Here is a 24,349-nt window from a genome sequence, read left to right on the forward strand (position 1 = left end):
CAAAGCGCACTTACTCTCTTAACACCTCTAACACACTAACTACTTCTAACCTCATTTCCTTCTTCCTCTCCTTCACTCCTCTATCCTATTATTCCCCTTTGTCCTCCTTTTATCCCTATCCAAAGATGTTTTACCTTTAAACTTATTTTACATTGTACTTGACTATTGTAAGTCGCTTTGGACAAAAGCGTCTGCCAAATGTAATGTAATGTAAAAAAAAATCATGTTGCTGCAGTTGTTCGATCCTGCTGCTTTGCACTTTACCACATCAGAGAATTTCGACCATTTCTAACACAACAGGCCACCCAACTCCTGGTACAAGCAGTGTACCACTCCTGGTCTCACTCCTGGACTACTGCAATGCCATACTAACGGGTTATAAAATCACTTCAGATGGTCCAGAAAACAGCAGCGCGCCTGGTCTTTCTTCAACCAGCCAAAACGTGCTCTTTGAGCTACACATGCTACCAGTTGCTTTTTGTATTAAATCTAGAGTTTTCACAATTGCCTACGAGGTGATGAGAGAAAAGGCTCCTTCCTACCTGCACTCATTCCTAAAGGTGAGAGGCAGTAAGAGCAAAAACTGTCCCTGTCCTGTTGCTGCTGTCTCGCGACACCCACCTACTGTCCCGTGACACTCACGTACTGTCTCGCGACACCCACCTACTGTCCCGCGACACTCAGGTACTGTCTCGCGACACTCAGGTACTGTCTCGCGACACTCACGTACTGTCCCGCGACACTCGCCTGCTGTCCTGCGGAGCTCTTTAACTGGCCTGAGAAGCTCAACGACTGTCCTGCGTAGCCTTTTAACTGTACCGTGGAGCTTTTTAACTGTCCTGCGAAGCCCTTTAACTGTCCTGTGGAGCTTTTTAACTGTCCTGTGGAGCTTTTAACTGTCCTGTGGAGCTTTTTAACTGTCCTGTGGAACTTTTTAACTGTCCTGCAGTTTTTTTGTAGACCTAATAAAGCAGATTAAATCAAATTATACAATGCAGACGTGGCAAGCAGTTATCCAACACTTATTAAACAAAGTTAAGTTATTACAATATTGTTGTAGATGTATCATGTAATTTTGCTTGACGTTTACTTTAGGAGTTCAGGGGAACATGTTTACCTCGGTGGATGAAATGCAGAGATGAGTGCAGGTGTTGCTGTGAATTCAGAGGATTTAAAATACAGTAATCATGCTGATAAACTGTGTGTCTATTACTATTTCACCCAGTAACATTTGATCTCTTGCTATACCTCTTTAATTCTGAGAACACAGCGGGAAAAGTTTTAACCAGAACCTAAGAAAAGTGGTTTCCCCACTGTTTATTACAGCAGGAGAGGATTAAAAGCACAGTAGTTGCTCAGGTGACCAGCCAACGCCGCTATAGCCAAAAAAAGTTTGATCAATAAAATACTAAAATTATTTAAAATGAATAAAAAAATAATTAATATAAAATAAAAACTCATTTAAAACACAATCAAAGGCTATCTAATAGTACGCAGAATGATATCTGTTTCAGTTTCAAATAATTGAAACAGCTCACCAAAACCTCAACCTATCCTTTATATTTGATTCAATTTATAGGTCCTCACTCATCTTAATTTATTTAACTAAACTGAGTTTTTATTTTTAGCCTCGCTCTGAATTCAGCTCCGCGCTGAGAGAGAGAGAGAGAGAGAGAGAGAGAGAGAGAGAGAGAGAGGCACGGCGCAGCGCATTTTGCCTGATATTTCTTGATTAAATATCAATAAATATGTGAATTATTTTTGTAATAATAATAGAAATCTAGCAGGCGTATTATATTTGTGTGAATAACATGAAATGTTTAAAATGAATACAGACATGTAGAAAAAAAACGAAGACAAGCTGTAACCTAGATATAAATAATTATATCTTAATAATAATATAATAATAATATAATAATAATAAATAATATGATATTGTCCATCGGCACAACCCTAATTGTAACTAATACAAGTACACAGTGATGGGATTTTGATGGAATAGGCCAGTGTTTCTCAACCCTGGCCAAGGAGGCCCACTGTCCTGCAGTTTTTGGAGTTGTCCCTGCTTCCAATACACCAGACAATCAGCTGTCAATTATTGTGTTAATGTGGGGCTGTCAAAGTATGACAATTAATAAAATGTGCAGGGCAGTGGCCCTTAAAGACCAGGATTGAAAAACAGTGTAATAAGCAATAGAATAGGCTCTATCAAAAGACCACAAATTAAACGGTGTCACTGAAATCGTTTCATACCTACACTGCAAAAATCTAAATATCAGCAATTGAAATGATATTTTACATTATTTAAGTAATTCAGAGCCCAAAACAAGCACATACGTTTTTTTTCATGATGGTGATTTATGATGACTGATTTATGAATTTAAGTGTAAGGCAAACACCTAGATTTTATTGATTATTTTTAAAGAAAATTTACCAAGAAAAAAATAAGCAAAATGCTGTGCAAATGCTTTAACTAAAATTTAGACTTTTAGACTTAATTTAGACTAATTTAGACTTTAATAGAATGTAGATAAACAATAATAAACGAGAATATAGCAAAAAAAAAATAATTTATTAATTAGACTGTTCCAGGAACTTATATACAGACACACATAAGTACACACACATCAGAAAAAAATGAATAATAAAAAATATAATTATACCAGAATGTGATATAGAATATAAAAGAGATATATGAGTGTGATAACTGTGAGATTAGGCTAAATACACATGTAATGTGTGTGCAGACATGAACAAGGTCGTTACCTGTGTCCATATTAGTTATTAATTTAAAGTCATACTATTTTTGATATTTGATATTTTGTATTATGACACTGGAAATATTATATAATAGATTTGATGGTCAAATCTAGGGGAATTATCTCATAAGTCTTAAGTCGTCTCAAAAAAACTAAGATAAGACACAATGTATCACATTGCGGCACAGTTAAAAGCTCCACAGGACAGTTAAAAAGCTCTGCAGGACAGTTAAAACAGTTAAAAACCTCCGCGGTACAGTTAAAAAAACCTCCGCGGTACAGTTAAAAACCTCCACGGTACAGTTAAAAACCTCCGCGGTACAGTTAAAAACCTCCACGGTACAGTTAAAAACCTCCACGGTACAGTTAAAAACCTCCACGGTACAGTTAAAAACCTCCGCGGTACAGTTAAAAAACCTCCACGGTACAGTTAAAAACCTCCACGGTACAGTTAAAAACCCCCACGGTACAGTTAAAAACCTCCACGGTACAGTTAAAAACCTCCACGGTACAGTTAAAAACCTCCTCGGTACAGTTAAAAACCTCCGCGGTACAGTTAAAGAGCTCTGCAGGACAGTAGGAGAGTGTCGCAAGACAGTAGGAGAGTGTCGCAAGACAGTAGGAGAGTGTCTCGGGACAGTAGGTGAGTGTCGCGAGACAGTAGGAGAGTGTCGCGGGACAGTAGGGACAGTAGGAGAGTGTCTCGGGACAGTAGGTGAGTGTCGCGGGACAGTAGGAGAGTGTCGCGGGACAGTAGGTGAGTGTCGCGGGACAGTAGGAGAGTGTCGCGGGACAGTAGGAGAGTGTCGCGGGACAGTAGCAACAGGACAGGGACAGTTTTTGCTCTTACTGCTGCTGCTAAAGGTTTATGGTACCTCCTGGTTGCTGCACTCCTCCAGTTAACTTCGCCTAGTTTTACCAAACATTCACATAAAGCAATCCAGACAGTTCTTATACAGAGTTCCCTAATGGTGGAACAAGCTTTAAGAAATCCCTAAAGACAGAGCTCTTTAAAGAGCACTTACTTTTCTAACACATTTAACAAACTAACGACTTTAAACCATGAAACCTTCAAATTTCCTTGTTCCCATTCTTTCCTCATCTTTCCCACTATTTCCCCTTGGCCTCCTTTAGGTGCTGCCTAAATCTTTTTTTTAACTTTTTTTAACCTTTAACTTTTATGTCCTTTTTTGCTAAATTTACATCATTGTTTGTAAGTCACTTTGGATAAAAGGCATCTGCCAAATGTGATGTAATGAAATGTAAAAACTGGGGTCTTTGTTGGTAGATAACTCCTGGGGAAGGTAATAAAAGCACACTTACACCTGATGTCATCTCACAGATAAAAAAAAAAACCTGACACTAATTTTAACTTCAAACTAAAATTTTAATTGGGAAAATTCATCACTGCACTGCCTTCTAAGCGAGAGAGACAGTGTGGACAGGTGGACAGCAAGGTATCCAGTCAGTATTTCTGCAGTTTAAGGCTGGGGGTGAGTGTGGCATCGGCTGATAAGCTGGTAACGCAGAGTTTGGCCACAGCGCGGCAGCAAACAGCGGCCCGTCATTTCTCCCCTGAAAAAGAAGGAAGTGATTGCGCAGTCGGGTCCACGCGCCGGGAGAAGAGGATATTTGTGTTTTTTTCTGAGATTAAATAAGAATTTCTCCACAGATGTGAAAAGAATTAAACCTGCAGTCTGTGTGTTTAGGCGCCGAGGATGTCACGGTAGGTGGAAAACTTCTGTAGCTACGAGTCTGACATATGGAGCATAATTCAGCTGTGAATTCAGTTTATATTATTATAGTAACGAGTCTTTGTTTTAAACGCGTTTAAAACACTGCAGTGTTTGAGACAGTCAGTGCTGAATGATTATCTGAGTTACGAACAAACTAGCTTAAATGTTGTGCACAGTAACAGTTCTGAGTTAGTGCCAGCCTGTCTGTCTGCCTGTCTCTCTGCTCACAGCTTTATAATGACAAGTAAACAAAACAGGACGAGGAAATTAATGGTGGGTCTGAGACCAACGATACAATACAAGTCGTAACTCTGTTTTTACTCATAAAAACTCAAATTACAGATCTCTGTTGTGCAGCTGTAGAACTGTCATTTCAGAAATCAGCTATAAAATGTTTACTAGTAATGCTATCAAATCTACAGACCTCTAAAATCTTACTAAACATTTTACCAGGATCACATAATCTAATAATCGAATAATCTTAATCTAATTCTGATTAGTCATTTATTATTATTGATTTACAAGAGAATTACATGTTTGCTAGTGAAAACTCCAATTATAAACATCTATAATTACATATAATTCCACATAACTCCACTGTAACTTAACTGTAACTAGTCATAATTACCATTGATTTACACAGGAATTCACTCTTTCATATCTACAAGTACAGGTTTACTAGTGAAAACTCAAATTATACATATCTATAATTTCTTATAATTCCACATACCTCCCCTTTAATTCTAATTCTGACTAGTAAACTATTCATCTCCACATATCTGTAAATTAATTCTGACTGGTATGTGATAATGATAATAATATTTTTGACTATAGTTGTTATGTGTTTTAAGTGTCTAATATATAATTTAAATATAATTTTACATATCTACAGTTCTTTTCTAGACAAGTGATAACAATATTATTGATCTGTAAAATTAGATTTTTTACTAGTCAAATCTACAGTGGAAATATCAATAATTACAATTTCTACTAGTAAAATGTTAGTAGATATCTGTAACTGGAGTTTTTTACTAGTAAAAATATAATTAAACATAAGACTGAGCGAGGGAGAGAGAGAGAACCCATGTCAATTAATGGTAATATAAATAACATTTAAGGACATTTAATATTGGTAATATTTGATTTGGTTTATTTAAATAACAGGGACAATACACATTAATCAACATCATTATTTCATAACGTTGATGTGCCAGATTTAGCCAGATGGCTCATTTTCGTCTGCTACCTTTGGGCAGGTTGATGTTCTAAAATATTACTAAACATATTACCAGGAGCACATATTCTTAATGTAATTCTGACTAATCATTATTACTATTAATTCACATAAAATTTTAACCTCACTTATTCAAAATGTAATGTTTACTAGAAAAAAATCCCAGTTACAGATATCTACAATTACTTTTAACCTAGTACAAACTGTAATTTCCGACATCTACAGTGTAATTCTGACTGGTCAAAAGTTACCATTGATTTACAGATAAATTTACTCTCATATCTATAATTAGATTTTTTACTATTACAGATATCTAAAGTTAATTATAAATTCAAAACACTCTTCTGTAATTCTGTAGTAAAAAGTTCAGGTCAATATTTTTGTAAATTGGTATAAATGATAGCTTGAATTATCTCTAATTTTGACCATAGTAGTAATGTGCATTTAGAATATTAGCAATTTTAAATCTGCAGATAACAATATCTTTATCAATATAAATATTGTTGATCTCTAAGGCTCTAAAACATAAAGGTTTTTACTACTCAAATGTACAGTTGAGATATGAGAAATTACAATGTTTACTAGTAAAATATATAAAGAGATATTTGTATCACACAATAAGAGAGTGACAATCCCATATAAAATAATGGTAACATTAATAACATTATGGACATTTTATCTGGATATTATGACTAGTCTGAATGTTTTTATAGATCTGTATATATTATACTACTTCTTACTATTTCACAGTTGGTATCTAAAATTAAAGTTTCTACTTTCAGTTTCAAGATTCTCTCAGAAATCTAAAATCAACCACTTGGGTGATTTTTTGGAAATTGAAACCTGTAGCTTTGTAGTTCTCAATAAATGTCTCAGTCTTTCATAATCAGTCATATAAACAAGCAAATGTGGATTCATTTTAAATGCCCAAATGGTGGTCCTGTTCAAAACCCATTTAAGCCTAATTAATTCATCTTGCCCTGCACATTTTAGTGGTTTCCCTGATTTAACACACTTGTGACCCTGAAAGGACTTGAGCTGATTAGTTGAATCCGGTGTGTTGAGAAAAAAAGAAAGCAATAAATGTAAAGGTGGGGACCAGGATTGAGAAACAGATTTAAAACTAACTAAACCAGAAAAGAACCTGTCAGATTTAAGTTGTGTAATCAGAGGAAAAACTCCCACCTGCTAACCTTATATGGAGGCCATTAAACTTGTTTGACTCATTTAGTAGGTCACAAGTGATTATTTTACAGTTGGTTGAAGGCTGTTATTATTATATTGCATGACTAGAAAGCTGTCTCTAGAAAAAAGCAACAGGAAGTGCATAAGTTTAGCAGTTTTCTTTTTTATTACTGGTAACAAATTCTTCAGTTCTCTGTTTTAAAGACTGGCACGCTCTGGGTTATGATGAAACAAGCCAGTGGGTACAGAAGTCATCATGAGCCAAAACAAAGAAAAAGGGAAACGGAGGCTCTCCAAGTGGATGGACTATGGCACCATCAATGGAGAAGGCGAGTGGGACTTGTGCCCTACCTGCCAAGGGACAGGACGAATACCTAGAGGTATGTCTCCTTTATTGTCTCATTTCACAGTTAAAAGCTTACAGCAACCTGTAAAATTTAGAACAGTATAGTAGTAATGGTCACTGTAAACTCCACACATTACATGTTACATTTTCAGGTGAGGAGGCCCAACTGGTTGCAGTTATTCCATGCAGTGACCAAAGGCTGAAGCCTCGTCACACGTGAGTGTCTCATGATGTCCTGCAATTCAGGCTTTAAAGCATTTCACTGAGTTACAGAGCTACAGTAAATTGCCTAATTACAGCCTATTGTAGTCAAACATAAATCCACAGTAGGCGGATAAAAAGCTTTAGCACATAGAACTATTGGTAGAGGTAAAATAAAGCTCATTATGTAATATGCATAATGCTGTTTTATGTAATGTTCACATTATTTTTAGTTTCTGTGATTTTTTTTTAAATATGTTTTTAAATAACTTAAATAAATAATTTAAATGATATGTTGTTGTATATAATGTCAAGTCATATGCTAGATATTTGTTAATCATACAATAAACGCAAATGTTTTCTTTTAGAAGAGTCTGTGTCTGTAGCACAATATTTTGCCTACTGGGTAAATTATTAATAGTAATAATAATTCTTGTTTTTACAGGAAGCTGTATGTCAGCATATCAATTATTTTGTGTCTCCTGACCTGTTCCCTGATCCTCTTCTTTCTGTTCCCTCGGAGCGTGGAGGTGTCCCAAGTTACCCTCCAGTCCTCTATGGTCTACTTTACAACCGATGATGTTGAGATGATAATCACAGTAGGTTATTTTGCATGTTTACCTATGTAAGAGCACAAACTTTACAAACCTCGATTGTCAGCAAAATGTAGTGTTTTGTATGTACTGTGACTCTCACACATTGTTTTTTCATTATATACATTATTTAAATACTTTTTCTGAGAATAATATCACTGCAAAATGACCTTGTACTTGATTTGAATGATCAAAAATAGCTTTTAATGCTCTTGAGATCTGAAGCAGTATTTTCGGACTGATTTCAAAGCATTAGAAGTTAGAGATTTTGGTTCACTTTGTTTTGTATCCACTCTGTAGAACAAACTAAACATCAGCAATCAGAATTTTGTGACAATCCAAGTTCATGATCTTGATCTGCAAGCCTTGATTTATGAAACCGTGGTTGGGAATAACAAGACCACCAATGTGACTTCAGTTCTTCCACGCTCTGAGAAAACGGTGAGTTATTAAAGGTAGATTTATTTTTAAATGTTCTCAAATATTTTAAAATTGAAATATGGAACAAGATATGGTATAAATAAACAGTACATAAAATATAAGTTGCAGCTAAAAGTATGCTTAAAGTTAACACTTTTTGCCTATAATTGTACTTATACTTGTAGGTCACTGGGGGTTCAGTGACTATGTGTTGTTGTTTAAAATTTTTGTCCTGCTTCCAGAATTCTGGAAAGCTGCTTGCTGATACCAGGTTTAAATAAATACATTTGATTTGATGAGTTGACGTGCAAGTCAGCCGTTGGTCATCAGTTTCTGATCATAGGATCAATGTTTTCTGGATATTTTTGATTTACAAGCTTTACGTTGTGGTGCTTCTATAGTGGTTCAGATCAATTGATGAGTGTGTTGGAGAGGGCTGATTGATTGTGTAGTAATATATGGGCTGCAGTCAGTAATAATTAACATGTAAAGGTAACCTATGATATTAAACAAAACTCTCATTATTCTGTATTTCCTGGACAACCCTGTACATATCTCTTTTTCTTTTTCCTTCTGCAGTTGACCGTTGTAACTACAATCCACATTACTGATCCTGGCCTGAAGTAAGTAATGCATTCATTAGATCCTTATAGTAAGTTTTTTCATTTAGAAAATAATCTTTTTTTGATTGCACAAACTATGTGTCAAGGCTGCATGATACAAACAACTTACAAATTACAAATCTCTTGCTACATATTGTGACACAGTTCAATATTGTATTGAATTGCATTTATTGGATCATTTGAATATTATGATTCACCAACAGAACATTGATCAAACACACTAAATAAACTATTTCCAATGTGTTACTTCTCTAGTATTAGTATTGCACAGGAAATTACTGTACCAATGAGAAATGAATGACGTTTATTGAATGGCATGATTTCTCGGCACAGTTGCTAAATCTCAGCCGTAGTGTTTACCTTCTTTTTTTTTTTTTTAGAAGTCTTCGGGGTAGACCTTATCTCACATTACTAACATTTGATTATGTTGTCATTGTTTTTACAGTAGTTACTGCAAGTCTACTTCTTTCCGAATTCACACCTTGTTTTTACATTTGCAGTAAGTATCTATTTCATTCTCATACACATACACAACTTCTAAACAATAGTCAGCAAAAAACAACAATATAGAACTTCTAAAGAGAACTTTTAATTTAAATGTATATTCTCTTGAGACCCTGTGTCCTCATCTGGAGACATTTAATATCTGCTTCTTTGCACCATGATATTTAATTTTTTTAACTTTACACTCAACTGATTTAAAACAAGATGGTGGGAATCCCAGTCAAAAGTTTCTACAGCCAGTCCAGAAAGAAACATGGGCCAGGTTAAAATTCTCATACATTTTTTACTTTATTTATTTTGTTTTTGGACTAAGGAACATTTTAAATATTAAAATAAACTAATGTCCCCATATGTGGAAATTGTCTTTGCAAAAATGACTTCCTGTACAATGACAAAGTTTGGTTTTTATACTTGCACACCAAGCAAATGTCTGGGTCTCAGGATAATATAACACATTTTTATTCCAAATTACCACTCTTGTCTCTTCATGATTTTATCTTTATTATGATCTTAGAAAATGTAAGGGACACAAATTATTAAGAGGAAGGCAAAATGCATGTACATATATTTGGACCATTTTTTTGAATCCATACAAATAAAATGTTTGCATATTGGTGTCATATTTCACATAGTGTAACTTTTCTCTGGTCTTGAGAATTGACAGTCTGACAGTATACAGTGGACAACCCCACAAATGTTACATTGTTAAATATTTTATTTTTTCTTAAATTCAAAATGAAAAATGTTTTGACAGGTTTAATCCTCATTAACTATTTTTTACAGCTTACAGAACAGCTGCCATTTCAAACTACGATTAAAAATGAAAGAAAAAGTAGTCTGCTGAGTGCTCAGTTTCCGCATGCCACATGCATTCGTATATGCAGTAATCAGGAACACAAGTCATTAAAAGTCACGTGATCCTGTCCTCTACTCTCCACAGATTGACTATAAAGGTGTCCTACCTGTCCCATGCAGAACAGCTGTCTACAGATACATACGAGTATATTGATTGTGGAACAAACTCCACAATTCCTCGTCCTACGACATAAGAAAGGACTTCAGCATAAGAAACCAAAGGAGACAACAGTGAAAGCATCTTCAGTGTGTCTTGTGTCTCTGTTCTTTCTCGTTGTAATCAGCTCTGCATATCATTAGTATCCTGCTCTTAACTGGACTGCTGATCTTTCACAAGTTAAATATTAGCTGAGAGAAAGTGCCTGCTGCCTATTGCACGCAGCCATTAGTGGTATACATTATGTTTTCTTAGTTTTACTTATTAATGTGAAGTAAGTGTTTGCCATATTGTTTTTGTTGATTTTTTTTGTTGCAATTTTGAATAAACTTGTCTATCTTTAAGTCTGTTTGATTTTTCTTCACTTTTCTGAACCAGAAATAAATGCTACGGACTCATTGAAAGGTTTGTAGATATTGTTATTTTTATTCATATTATTTTGGTTTACAGTGTTAAGTTAAATATGTTCAATGTTATACCAGCAGCATGTATATTGCACTGTGGAACCGTAGTAATATCTGTAGCCCTCATCTTCACCATTGTTGGGAATACTGTATAGACTGAAAGAAAGAATAAACTGCATTTTAGGGTTTGTGTAAATTAATAAAACATATAAAGAGACATAAATTGAGATTTTACAGTGTTGCTAAAACCTTGTTAGTATAGCTTTTGGCGGCTAAAGTGTTGTAGGGTGATTGCTGTGGTTTTCCAGGTTGATTGTTTGTTGCTAATATGTTTGTAGCCCGAAAGGGGCTTGCGATGGTGTTGCTAGGTGGTTGCTATGGTATCCAAAGTGGTTGCTAAAGTGTTGCTAGGTGGTTTGTATGGAAATAGGTTTGTTGCAGGTTGCTGTGGTTTACCGTGTGTTCTAGTGAGTGGTTCTACATGTGCTTCAGATGGTTGCTAGATGTTGTTGGATTTGAATGGGAGTGAATGAGAGAAAATGGGATGGAAAGTAAACTATGTGCAGCCATAATGATGCTTGAAACTTTTTTGCCTAGTGTGCTTATATTACATTAGGTTATTTCAGTTGTTTGGTGTGATCAGAAAATCAGATATTTTTGTCCTTTATGATCATTAATTAATGTTTAACCCTTTCAGATCCTCTGTTGATTCCAGTGAGCATTACTTCTTCTGGTGTGGCACTGAGATTCTGAGATTTCTGTGACTCTTAAAATGAAATCCAAGGAAACTAAGATGTATTTTGGAACAATGATTTCAGATTAATGAGTGTTACATCAAACTTAGTAGTTTTTGTAAGGAATGGTAATTTAATTTCAACAAAGAAGCTTGAAAATATTTGAACTTTTTTTTTTTGTTTGTTTGTTTTGTATTTATGCAGAATTCTTTATTTAGTCTCTAAACTAGGCGAAGAAAGCCCAATTAAACAAAATACACAAATTATTTTTAAATTATTTTTAAATTTATTGATTAATGGAAATTACCCACGACATTCCTCTGAAGAATCTGCTGGCATAAACCAGAATTTGTAAGCCCATCAATAAAGGCAAAGTTTCTTGAACATAAGGCAGCAGTGAAGCCCCAAACAATGATACTTCCACCACCATCCTTAACAGATGGGATGAGGCAAGCTTTATTTTTTTTTTGTTTTTTGTTTTACACAACATTTGTTATTACCACCAAAAATCTGTTGTAAACCAAAAATTATATTTTGGATTCATCTGTCTTACAAAATTCTCGTGGCTCATGTGATCCATGTGATCTTGCATATACTTTTCAGATGGGAAGTATTGCAGTGTTTTATTTTGAGAGTACCGTAGTTGTTGTTTCCTCTTTGCTATGCTGCCACGCACTTCTTGTTCAATGTTTACCTAATAGTGGACATACATTCCTTTTAATACAAAAGAAGCCTGTGGATGCTTAGATGGTACTCTGGGCTTCTTTGTCACTTCCTGTAATATTTTTGCAGTGCTGTTAACACATTGGAAACCACTTTGCCAACTGTCTGTAGACTGTTACTCCAAAAAAGCAAGTAAACTCTTTTTTTGATACCAGTGAACCCCATATGTGACATATATTATAATGGAAAGTATGGTCAAATACAAGCAATATGTAACATATAATGCTTTATTACATACAATTAACTGTATTCCTACAATAACTGTGCTAATGCTTCATCAAATAATTAAAATAAAATTATATATAATTTAGATATATTATCCAGTGTAATGGATGGTAAATCAAAACTAATATAATAACTAATATAATAAAACAGATATCTCCAGTAACAACCTGGGAGGTATTTCACAAAGCAGCATTTCTCATGTTGCCAGGTAAAGCCTGTCCAAAAGGCTCAGTGTGGGTTTATGTTACTCTGCAGCTTTACTGATAAATGATGCTTTGTAAAATTCCTCCCTGTAACCCGGTAATTCATAATGGCCATTCTAAAAAAAAACTAGTACTTACTGTGTATCTGTTGTCAATCTTGGCGCTGTATTGCTCTCTCTTTTCAAGCTGACAGCTGCAGAGAATCTTCTTATCAGCCACTGTGGGTAAAAAAAAAAATACATGTAGATTTTATTGATTTGGACAGTTTATTGTGTGTAAAGTGAGAAACTGAGCTTAAATGCGCAATAAGAGAGCTATACAGTAAGAGTGAAAGTCAAAGACTACCCTTTTGTTTGTTTCATTTTCAGTGTAAAAAGCAGAAAGTTCCACAAGAGATACAAGCGCTCCCGACACTAGGGGTGGGTGATATGGCCCTAAATTAATATCACAAAATGTCATGGTATTTTCACAATAACGATACTCTTGGCGATGTGACAAAACATTGAATTAAAAAATTATTTCAAAAATACACTACTGCAACATAATTAAAAAAATACATTTTATTATTGCATACAATAAGATATGGCACACCCCTAACTGTGATATTAAAAAATACAAGAATTTGATCAGATTTGTAACAGAAGGCAATGATCCAGAATGTCATGATACTAATAATGCACTGCAAATACTTCCATATATCCAGGATTAAAGTAAAATAAATGATACTGGACAGATATCACCTGTCTGTAGTATATATATAAAATGGGGAAATAAGAAAAAGAACAGTGTAAATGTTTCTTTTGCTAAAAACAGCACAAAAAAATAGTATCCTGATATGATAGTTAGGGGTGAGTGATATGGCACGATATTTCAGGGTATAATAACGGTTACGATATTCAAAATGTTGGCGATGTTATTGCGTACAATACCATATGGCACACCCCTACACAACACTAATGTCTACTCTGCACTGCTGTGCACCTACTGCTATTTTTCTCATCAACAATTTATCTCGTTGTTCTAAAATGTGACACCAACATTCACACAATTGCCTAAACTCAATTTACCTTAACATTTATTTTTATGTGCATCGAAATCCAGGTGAAAAGACCTTTAAGACAAACTGTGATCAGATTTCCACTGGTTTACTCCAAACCACTCATATCATATGTAACAGAATTGTAAACAAAATGCAATTTTTAGTGATCAGATTCCATCAGGCATATATCAGAAATATGTCTGTTTAACATAAATATGACTGTTACATTGTTAAAGCCATGTATAACAGACCTAATAAGGTTTATCTAATGATAGCAGATAAAGAACTCCTTCTACTTTCGCAACAGTAGTTTTACTCACTAATGTGAAAAGGGTGAGATAATTTAATTGTAGGAATATATAATGTTCTTTCACACTAGGTAAACCATGCTTATTGAGAAAATCAATTGGTACACACGAAGCTTCACTTAATTTTTTTTAAAAGACTGAAAATGTGCAGTAAAACTACTACTGTGTAAAACAAATGTGAGTGTGAAGTAAGTCTTTTATGGGCAAGTCTTTAAGATATTTAAATGTAATAATAAAAAATGAATTAAATTAATCAGTCAGAACTTCAGGCACCGTAACTGTCTTTTAAACCAGAAGTTACAGTATTTTTTCATATTTAATTGTTTTTAATAGTCAATTTGGCAAAAAAAAAACTGTCTACACGACACACAGCAAAGTAACATTGTTGATTTATCATACGCAGTGTTCACCTAACACTCGTAAGTTTGCTCTGAACTGTATACTTTAGCTTCTGGCAAACCTAGAATTAAACACTCTGATGTCTACCGTTTACCTTTAACAGCAGATTAAATATACATAAGACTTATGCTAAAAAAGCCAAACAACAATGACTATGAGAATGAGAATTCAAACTCATTCTAGTGTTAAAATTAAACACACAACATACCCAGAGGTTCACTGGACACTGAGGATGTTACAGGTGTCTCACTTTGGCTCTTTTCCACGGAGCTTTGCTTCTGCATGTCCGCCTGCAGCACCACCATAAAGCAGAGGGCATCAATTTAAATACAGTGGTGTGTGGAAGCTTGTGTCAACTTTAGAAATGTCTATATTAGTACGCATAAATATGGTTTAAACCTCATTAGATTTTCACACTAGGTCTAAAAGTAGATACGGAGACCAAATCAAACAAATGAGAGAAAAAATATTAGACTTAGCCATTTATTTATTTAAAAAAATGAAACAATATTACATATCTGTGAGTGGCAAAATATGTGAAAATTTGCTTTCACAATGAGCTGTACCATACAGACAGAATTCCTGAAAATTTAACTTCAGAATTTACTGATATAATTCAGAATTTATTGTTCCATCAATGATGGCGAGCCATCCTTGCACGGTTGTAGCTAAATGGGACAAACCATTATACTATCTCCACCATGTTTCACAGATAGGAAACGTTTCCTATACCCCTCTATCTTGTCCACGTGAGCTTTAGCAAAATGACTCATAAACCTTAACATTAGAAAATCTGATAGTTTGATAAAGGCCTCTAGCTGCTTTCTTTGTGACCTCAAGGACTATTACATGTCTTGCTCTTGGCTCAATCTTTGTTGGATGACCACTCCTGGAGATGGTAATAATGGTTTCGATTTTTTTTTTTTTTTAGTTTAGTTTAGTACAAAATCTTTGCAAATTGGCGGATGGGTACAATCTTTAGGGATGGTTTGTAATCTTGACCAGTCTCTATTCATTCCATTAAACACTTTTCACAAACAGGTTTTGTTAAGATTAAATTTTGTTCTTAAAATAAATCAGGGTGCCCACTCACAGCTGATTGTTGAAAACACCTGACACTTAATTTTACCGTCAAATTATCTTCCAGTCCTCAAGGGTCCCATATTTTTGCCACTCAGTATTATAGATATGCAATATAGGATAATTTTCATTGATAAGTAAATGACCAAGTCTAAGTCTAATATGTTCATCTCTATTGTTAGATTTGGTTCTCTTCATCTAAATTAGGACTCTATTATAAATTATACATATAGAAAGTATTCACATGTATTCACAAACTTTAAAGCACCATAGCATGTCAAAGTACTTCCCAATATGTTACAGTATGTTGGTTCAAAGCAAGAGAAAGAGAGTACAACACACTTGACACTTTTTAAAAAATTATTATCAAATTATTTTATTATTCCAAAGGGTACCATATTTTTGCCATTTAGATATGGCAGAAATATGCAGTGTAAGTTTATTTTTCTCAATAAGTAAATGATCAAGTAATATGTTTGTCTTATTTGTTAGTTTTAGTTCTCTTTGTCTAATTTAGGACTGTGAGATGGAGGATGATTTAGGTGAAATTTATACAGACATACAGAAAGTTCTGAAGTATTCACAAACTTTAAAAAGCACTACAGTATGTCAAAGTATGTCCCAGAATGTCACGGTATGTTATTTCAAAGCAAGAGAAAGAGAGTACAACACAAGACAGCACCTCATGCAATATTAATAGGACAAGGGAAGACATGCATTCCAAAACAAATTAAACACACAGCTATCTATACTCACTGTAAGACCCTGCCTGCTTCTGGAGGCCATCCTTCGGTCCAGAACATGCTGACGGCGGCGGGCCTCCCAGTGCATAGCTGACATTTTACACCACCGGGTGAAAGACCTGAGTGGGAGATGGATTTATGTGACTAGTCAGTGGAACGTAACATGAGAGTCTCCCACTTCCTGACTAAAGTAATTCAAGCTCACTTGCTGAGAGGTGTTCATTGTTATTGCATACATGTTAGGAAAAACCCTGCTGAACGGATTTATTAGCTGCTTATGAATTCAAGGTTCCTTAATGCATTGTGGAGGACATTCAGTTTCCTTTTTTTTAATAGAAAAAAATGTTAAGGTGCATAGCTGAATGTTGAAGTAAATAACTGTACGGGCTGCATGCTATCAGTAACATTTGGTCAGTTAATGATAGTATAATACACTACCACACTAAGGCTGGTGTAGAATATTTAGGCCTCATTTTAAAATGAATTCAAATTTTCATCATGAAGAGAAAAACCTGCGACAGATGGACACTCCAAAACGAGAAGCACTTACCAGCTTCAGCCCTCTGAAGAGTCTGTGCACTCCAGTGACCACACTGACCCTGCTCTGCAGGAGTTTGACAGCTCACACGTTTCTTAGCAACGCCCCTGAAACAACAAAGAGACTTCTAGAGCCCAAGCCACAGGCAACTTATTATAAATTACTGTGACATCAGAACCACAGTAACTGTGTCATGAACATACATCCGTGAAAGAACTTAACCTATTAAAGCCCAGACCCAGTTCTGAATACTGATACAAAAGTCTAATATAATCAGTTCAATTAATTGAGCAAAGCATTGTTTTTTTTCTTAATGTAATAAGTAGGACAAATGACTATTAATGTTTTATGGCTAAAATCCATCATTTTTATTTGATCATTTTGTTCTAGAAACTGTGTCAGCTACTTACTTACTTACATACACTTTTAAAAGGAGGGAGTTGTTTTTTATCTCCAGCACTAACTTCTAAAGTAAAGCACATCTACATTCTGTAAATAACCTCATAATGAACAAACACACATTTACACACTGTCCTGTAAGGATGCTCTCAGGATATTAAGTAGGGAATATGTTACTTAGGGACTTAATGAGTTAAAGTAATGAACAGAGTGCTGTACGAATCTTTGTAAAACAACATTGGACAAGACAACCATGTAAAAATGACAGTTCTTGACAATGTATCAACATCATATTATTGATGAACCAATAGAAATGTCCCAAAATGAAATGCTTCTTTTGCTTATCCTGTATATTTGCCATTTGGAGATAGTTGATGGTGCTGACAGTTGCTTGTGGCTGCTTTCTGCTTCATGGGTTGTACTAAATTGTCACTGTGTAATATAAAAATAAGTATCTCCAAAATGGTACATTTACACAATGTTATTAACTTTGAACAGAAGTTAATGTTAAATAAAAGTTTGTAACTTTAGATAATTTCTATTGGTTCTTCTGGACATGTTTTGTAGTTAAAAAATTAAATAAATAAATAAATACACAATACACAGATAGTTTTTATTGATAGATAGGTTTTATTGATCACCATCGATCTGTCAGTACTGATGAGACTGGAGATAATTAGATGTGAGTCCTGAAGTAACACAGACCTGATTCATGGTGGTGCTAATGTGGTTTTTGAGGTTTAATGCCAAGCTTTAGCCTATATGTAGTGAAGATCAGTGTTTTTACGAGTAATCAATGTTTCGCAAATGTGTTATCTTCCCCTCAATACACCTAATCCAGCTCCTGAAGAGAATTCATTAAGGACTGGATAATAAGCCTGGCTGAAGAGCTGAATCAGGTGAGCTTGTGAGGAAATAGAATAGAAACATCTAGTGCAGTGATAACTTGAAAAACTCAGAATGACGTATTTAGTGACATTTGCCTATGAGAGATGTAGGCTGCTTTTGCTCTGCTATTATTTATGTCCACAACATAAACCCTGCTGAAGAGGTTACTGATCTGAGCATAGCAACATATTTCATAACACTCAATAAGGCTGTGAAAGCTGATAATAGTTCAGCGTTCTTTTGCTTGGGATGCTTCAGAAATATGAGGAAACTGCTTTCAAAACCTGTACTGCTCAGTTGTTATACACTCTTACGAAACAGGTTATTCAGTAGTGGTTTAGGAATGGCAATTGTTCTATCTCATTAAATGAAAACTATAAATGTGCTAAAAAAGGTTCAACTTCTCAGCATGCACCCACACCTGACTTCCATGATTCCACAGATCACATGATGCAACAGGGTTCTGCTCTCCAGGTTACTAATTGGCTCCACCTGCCCTATCTAGTATAATACTTAGTCCTTTGCTGAGTATTGAATCTAGATTTTCTAGCTCTTCTGCGACGTTTGTTATTGTTCTGCCTTCCCCGTAACTGACCCATTTTTGTATTATTGTTTATCGCCCTTTACCTCGCCTATTCTATTGATTGCCTGTTGCCGACCTTTTTGTATTTTTGGACCTCTCTTTTGCCTTCTCCCTTGTGTTGTTGGATTTACTGTTTATGAACTTGCTTTGCCTGACTGTTTTTTGATATGTTGTTGACATTTTCTGTCATTCTGTTACTGATCTTGCCTGTCGCTCACAATCCTTGTAAGCCTTGTGCCTTTTATTAAAAAATATATATATATTTAATTTTTATCTGCGAGTGTCTGTCCCTGGTCTGGCATGCGTGAGACCTGTATTTTAACAAATGGAAGAACCGGTTATATCCCAGTTGGCACACAACCAACCTTCAACGTTGAAATGTGGTTGAAATATGATTGAAGTAATGTCTGTTGTTGTATAGTGATGTCAACATTTTATCACTACACAATTTCAAGAAACATTTGGATGGAGGGATAAAAATTTATTTTACTTTCATTTGCAGTAATTGCTTTTTAATTTGGCACCAATTCTTCATCATACCTTCATCATGTTCCATTTGTTTTACTGTTGTGTTTTTGAGATTAATTGTTTATTCAGATTGGTAGAGTTGGGAAACATTCTTTATACTCAGCTTTTCTACACGTGATGTAAGTTTATTATTAACACTTTGTTAACCATAGGATGTTCTAGTTTTAGTGAGTTAGGGTTTATTAAAGGTTGAACGTACAACACTGAAACAACGTTGCCATTATCATCGTTGATTCACTTTATAAAATTAACACCAAATCTAACGGTGATTCAGCGTTGAAATGCCAACTGGGGTAGAACCTTTTTAGAACTTTTTTAGTTCGCAGCTTCTTACAGTTATCACTTAGCTTCATTGTGTAAGTGTGGCTGTGGACTGTGCTACAAAACTACAAAAATTACAAAAATAATTTTAAGCATATTGGCTTTACCGAACACCAGAGGGAGCCACGGTGGCGTGCATTTTTTTCTCCACTCGTACTCGGGCAGACCCCGTGCTCTACACTGGGTTTGGGGCAGTGTGATAGATACATGTGTAGCCGGTGTTCTGTCGAGTTGTGCTACCCTGTCAAACCATGCAACCATAGTGTATATTTAAGTGTAAAAATACGAAAGAAGCACTATATTAGATCATGTTCTCAGTAGATGTAGGTTAGTATATTGGAGAGCATAAATCAATCACTGTATGTATCTTGGCAAAGTTGTTGCAATGAGAGGTCATTACAAACTGCTTTTGTATTTTTTTTTATATAATAATTGTTGTATTTATTATTATTAATTTTCATATACGCTTTTGTGCAATGACAGTGAGTCCAGGTTGAGTCCACAAACAGCCCCCACAAAAAAACAGAATTATTATTTTTGTAAAAATAAACACGATAAATACTTAAAAGGTGTAATTCAGGGCATGCGCAGTACCTTTAGAAAGCACGTATCGATGGGTAGCACAACTCGACAGAACACCAATCCAAACGGAGGGGGCGGAGTTTTCGGATACTTTTAGCCAATTCGAGCACAATAGAAAAGTATGGACCGCGATTAGCCAATCACAGAGCAGGCGGAGGCGGGCTCTGCCGGAATACGGGTGGTAACTGGAATAGCGCAGCCGTGGCTGGAGTGAGTAGTGGAGCGTGCTGGTGACGTCAGGTGCAGGTTGTTGTTGGATGTGGCGCGCGTGCCCCGCGCTCATTGCCTTGGATCGGAGAGAGCGGCGGCAGCGGCGGCAGGGACTCGGCGGAGGTGCGGAAAATCACCATGGTTTGGAAGCGAAGAGTCGACTGGATGTTCTCGGCAGCGCTGCTCGGTATAAAAGTCCATTAGGTAAGCGGCTCAGAGCGGAAGAGAATATTTTTTGTAATGTTTTAATGTTAAAAAGAAGCCCTGTAACAGAGTAACAGCTTGTGCGCGTGCCTGTCCTGCGCTCAGAGTGCAGATAAATGTATTGACTGTGCTTAACAATGCAAGTATTTAATACAGGGTCAGGATACAGCGGCGGGACACGCTGACACAATGCCTGTTTTAGAGGCTTCTTGGGTTTTTAATTACATGGAGAAAGGTTTAAAAACTTCAGCTTGTCTTCTTCATGCTGTCTAACATTATAGATTATAGACATAGATAGATAGATAGATAGATAGATAGATAGATAGATAGATAGATAGAGCACTTTATTAATACGAGAGGGAATTGTGAATATTGCAGTAGCTCAATGTACAGAAATGGCAATCAGAGTAGCGACGTAAAATCCAACAATATTATACAGTATAAAGTAAAAAGCTTTCAAAATATACAAACATGAAAATATAATAAGAAACATTGTGCAACATTCAAATGTGCTATCTTTTTAATAAAATGTTAGCTTATTATAAACAGCATAGCAGATAAAGATATATAAATAATATATGTACTGTTGTCGAATAAGCAGAGCCTATTTTAAAATGTAGCTATCTCAGTACTACTAAAGTCAAAGAGGACATACTAGTATCCCCTCTCATGCCAGACTCTTGTTTAGCTACATTTTAAAAGAGCATCCTTCTTTTTAATGTTGTTCAAGATTTGTTTGTGTGGAATAATGTAGATGATGTACAAAATAAGAAGATTATGTTGTTTATGGTCAAAGTAAATTACAGTCAATGTAAATCATGGGTAAACAAGGCCTACTCGTAGATTGTTTTCCACAGACAGCGCATTAACTTGCCATGTAGATTGCTGGATTGCTGTGAGAAATCTATTTCTGTTTAGCAGTCTTAAGAGGATTAGCCCGTGGAGAACCCTCAGCACCCAGTTATAGTCTGAGAATAACACCGCCGCTCCTAGAATGACCTGAATTCATTTCATTGTTTTTTTTTCTTAGCACTTAAGTCTACTAATATATCACATTTATTATGTGCAAATAAAAAATCTCCATAATTGCAAGTTTGCCATCACAGAGTAAGGAAAAAATCTTCTTAAGGAAGTTCATTTGGTCCATTTAACATGAAATTTCGACACACTGTAAAGGATAGTTGCTGTGTTTCATTTACTTTAGTAAAATGAATGAAAACCATGTTTTTCCTTGGACAGGAACTATAGTCATTTAACCTACACTATAATGCAACTATAATGTATTACCCAAGTCCCTTTATTTTAATGCCTAGAAGCTTCTTTTACTAAAATAGAATCTATGTCAAATTGATTTTCATCCCAGAGGATGCTGATTAAAGGGGTAACCAGGGCCGCTGCTAAGGTTTTGGAGGCCCTAAGCATAACTGGTCATGGCCACATACACTTTAAAAATGGTTAAACATGCGCAAGATTTAGCGCCTCCATGCATTTTTTGATTATTTATTTGACTGGAAAATGTCACATCTGGCAACAACCAACAGAGCAAACCGAGCCGTGCCATTTCAGGCAATAGGGGTGGGGGCATTATATTATGCACAAAAATAATAACGTGCCGCTTTTAAGTAGTAGAGTAGGTGCCCCATGCAATGTTTAAAGACAAAAAAGATGAGCGTATCATAAATAATTCACATTGGGTTTTAAATTTAATAATGTCATAATTTCAACACATTTCATTCTCAGTCAATTTGGCTCTCTGCAACTGCAAAATGGTTGAGGCCTAACGCTGGCTGCGTTGTCTGCGTATGCAGAGCGGCGGCCCTGGGGGTAACCCCTTTAGCTGAGCACTGTTACTGCTGTCTCTAAGGGATCTTTGATAGTAACCAGCTGTTGTGTTTGCTTTGATTAGGTCCAACACTGTGCCTCTGGTCTCATTGCCCCACCGTCTGCCTGCAGCCCCTTTGAAGTAGGTGCAAATGCCAAACACTTAAAACAGCACAGACGAGCCTGCTGCCTGTCACAGGGGAGTGAGAAATCCAGATTGCCATGGGAAACCAACTGACAGAAATTGCCCCCAACACACCATTCCTGCCTAACTTCCAGTGTCTCCATGTGGTGGTCATCGGGCTGGACTCTGCTGGCAAGACGTCCCTTCTTTATAGACTCAAGCTAAAGGAGTTCGTTAAGACCATTCCGACCAAGGGCTTCAACACGGAGAAGATCAAAGTGCCGGTGGGCAACGGCCGAGCCATCACTTTCCAGGTGTGGGACGTGGGTGGTCAGGATAAGCTACGGCCCTTGTGGAAGTCGTACACGCGGCGCACCGACGGCATGGTCTTTGTGGTGGACTCCACTGAAGCCGAGCGTATGGAGGAGGCTAAGGTGGAGCTGCATAAAATCACACGCACGTCAGAGAACCAGGGTGTGCCAGTACTAGTGTTGGCCAACAAACAGGATCTTCCGGTTGCGCTGGCTGTCAGCGAGGTGGAGAAAGTTCTCTCTGTACACGAACTGAGCGCCAACACCCTTCACCATGTGCAGGGCTGTAGTGCTGTGGATGGACAAGGCCTTCAGCCAGGCCTGGAAAAACTGTATGAGATGATCCTTAAAAGGAAAAAGATGGTGAGGCACAGCAAGAAAAAGAGATGAGCGTCTTCAGGGCCCTTTCACGACATGGTTATTTCACTTAACCTCCATAATGGACTCCGTGTTATTGTAGGATTTTTTTTGCCGGTGAATCTCTGAACAAAGGAATGGATCCAGATGGCCATGGGGTCAGGAGAAAATGAATCTGACCTTTATGTGTCACACAGTATTGAACTGCTTTCTTCCATACTTAGTATTTGCTGTGCAGCTGCCCTTTGTGTCTGAGGAATTTGTGATAGATCTGATAGGATGTAGTATCAACAGGATTTGAGCCTATGGAAACCTATGCCTTTTATTCATGTTTCCTCCAATAGAGGAAAAGACTGAAAATGAGGATCATTGCTCTGCAACACTTTGCTTTTTTTGCAGCAACACCTCACTGAACTGCCTTTTATTTCAGTTTTTCTAGATGGACTGCCCATGCTGATATAATAAGAGGCTATATAAATGTTTATGTTAAGCTAATCGTGGAGTTAACGTTTGAAACAGAACCTATATTCACACTTATAAGGTCAAGTTTTAGTTAAGAAACCTGATTGTTTCTACACACTGTACATAGTTTTTTGTATTGCTGAGGAATGAATAAATTATAGATGACTTTGACACTAATAATGTGTTTAAAAATCTATCTCTTATTTTGAGGAGTTCTATATTTATGAACAAATGAGATCAATTTTAAAAGTCCAGTTTCAGTGTGTAGGATTACAAATATGGCTAACCGGAGGCAATCCAGTGAGACCTGATCTGTCTTCTTGCAGATTTTTCTGTAAGGGAATCAGTAGGCCTCTGTTATTCTGAGGTTTCATATGTATCAGAGTTTCACAGCCTACAGCCAGGAATTCTACCCTGTTTTAACATATCTTCTAGATTAGATATACATCCAACAGTGTCCTTGGGTGATGAAACATTATACCAAAACAGCAGTTGTCACAGACCTATTTATAGACGCAGTGCTTGTGATGATGTCACTGCTGGCCCGTGA

At 36.1% G+C, this 24,349-nt stretch overlaps 2 protein-coding genes across 3 annotated transcripts; both read left to right on the top strand.

The window, feature by feature from the left end:
• The first annotated feature begins 4,324 nt into the window (after positions 1 to 4,324).
• On the top strand, positions 4,325 to 10,957 carry tmem106a (transmembrane protein 106A). 2 transcript variants are annotated; one of them, XM_007259136.4, is made up of 8 exons: positions 4,325 to 4,485; positions 7,119 to 7,294; positions 7,413 to 7,476; positions 7,907 to 8,060; positions 8,355 to 8,495; positions 9,054 to 9,097; positions 9,543 to 9,596; positions 10,542 to 10,957. In XM_007259136.4, the coding sequence occupies exons 2-8, from the start codon at positions 7,171 to 7,173 to the stop codon at positions 10,648 to 10,650; spliced, it is 690 nt and encodes a 229-aa protein (XP_007259198.1). In that variant the 5' UTR covers positions 4,325 to 4,485; positions 7,119 to 7,170; the 3' UTR covers positions 10,651 to 10,957. The 2 variants fall into 2 exon arrangements, with proteins under 2 accessions (XP_007259198.1, XP_022524638.1); XM_022668917.2 differs by having other exon boundaries at positions 4,327 to 4,485; positions 7,104 to 7,294.
• Positions 10,958 to 20,562: 9,605 nt separating this feature from the next.
• On the top strand, positions 20,563 to 23,979 carry arl4d (ADP-ribosylation factor-like 4D). Its single transcript, XM_007259134.4, has 2 exons — positions 20,563 to 20,724; positions 22,631 to 23,979. Exon 2 carries the CDS (start codon positions 22,768 to 22,770, stop codon positions 23,368 to 23,370), a length of 603 nt encoding a protein of 200 aa, XP_007259196.2. The 5' UTR covers positions 20,563 to 20,724; positions 22,631 to 22,767; the 3' UTR covers positions 23,371 to 23,979.
• The last annotated feature ends 370 nt before the right edge of the window (positions 23,980 to 24,349 follow it).

The sequence above is a fragment of the Astyanax mexicanus genome, chromosome 15 (assembly GCF_023375975.1).
Source record: "Astyanax mexicanus isolate ESR-SI-001 chromosome 15, AstMex3_surface, whole genome shotgun sequence".
NCBI lineage: Eukaryota > Metazoa > Chordata > Actinopteri > Characiformes > Acestrorhamphidae > Astyanax > Astyanax mexicanus.

What these genes read in the sequence shown, in the direction of transcription:
- arl4d (XM_007259134.4), top strand. Translation starts at nt 22,768, where the DNA reads ATGGGAAACCAACTGACAGAAATTGCCCCCAACACACCATTCCTGCCT.
- tmem106a (XM_007259136.4), top strand. Translation starts at nt 7,171, where the DNA reads ATGAGCCAAAACAAAGAAAAAGGGAAACGGAGGCTCTCCAAGTGGATG. An exon ending in GACAGGACGAATACCTAGAG is followed by an intron (nt 7,295 to 7,412) that starts GTATGTCTCCTT and finishes TTACATTTTCAG; the next exon opens with GTGAGGAGGCCCAACTGGTT. An exon ending in ACCTTGTTTTTACATTTGCA is followed by an intron (nt 9,597 to 10,541) that starts GTAAGTATCTAT and finishes TACTCTCCACAG; the next exon opens with ATTGACTATAAAGGTGTCCT.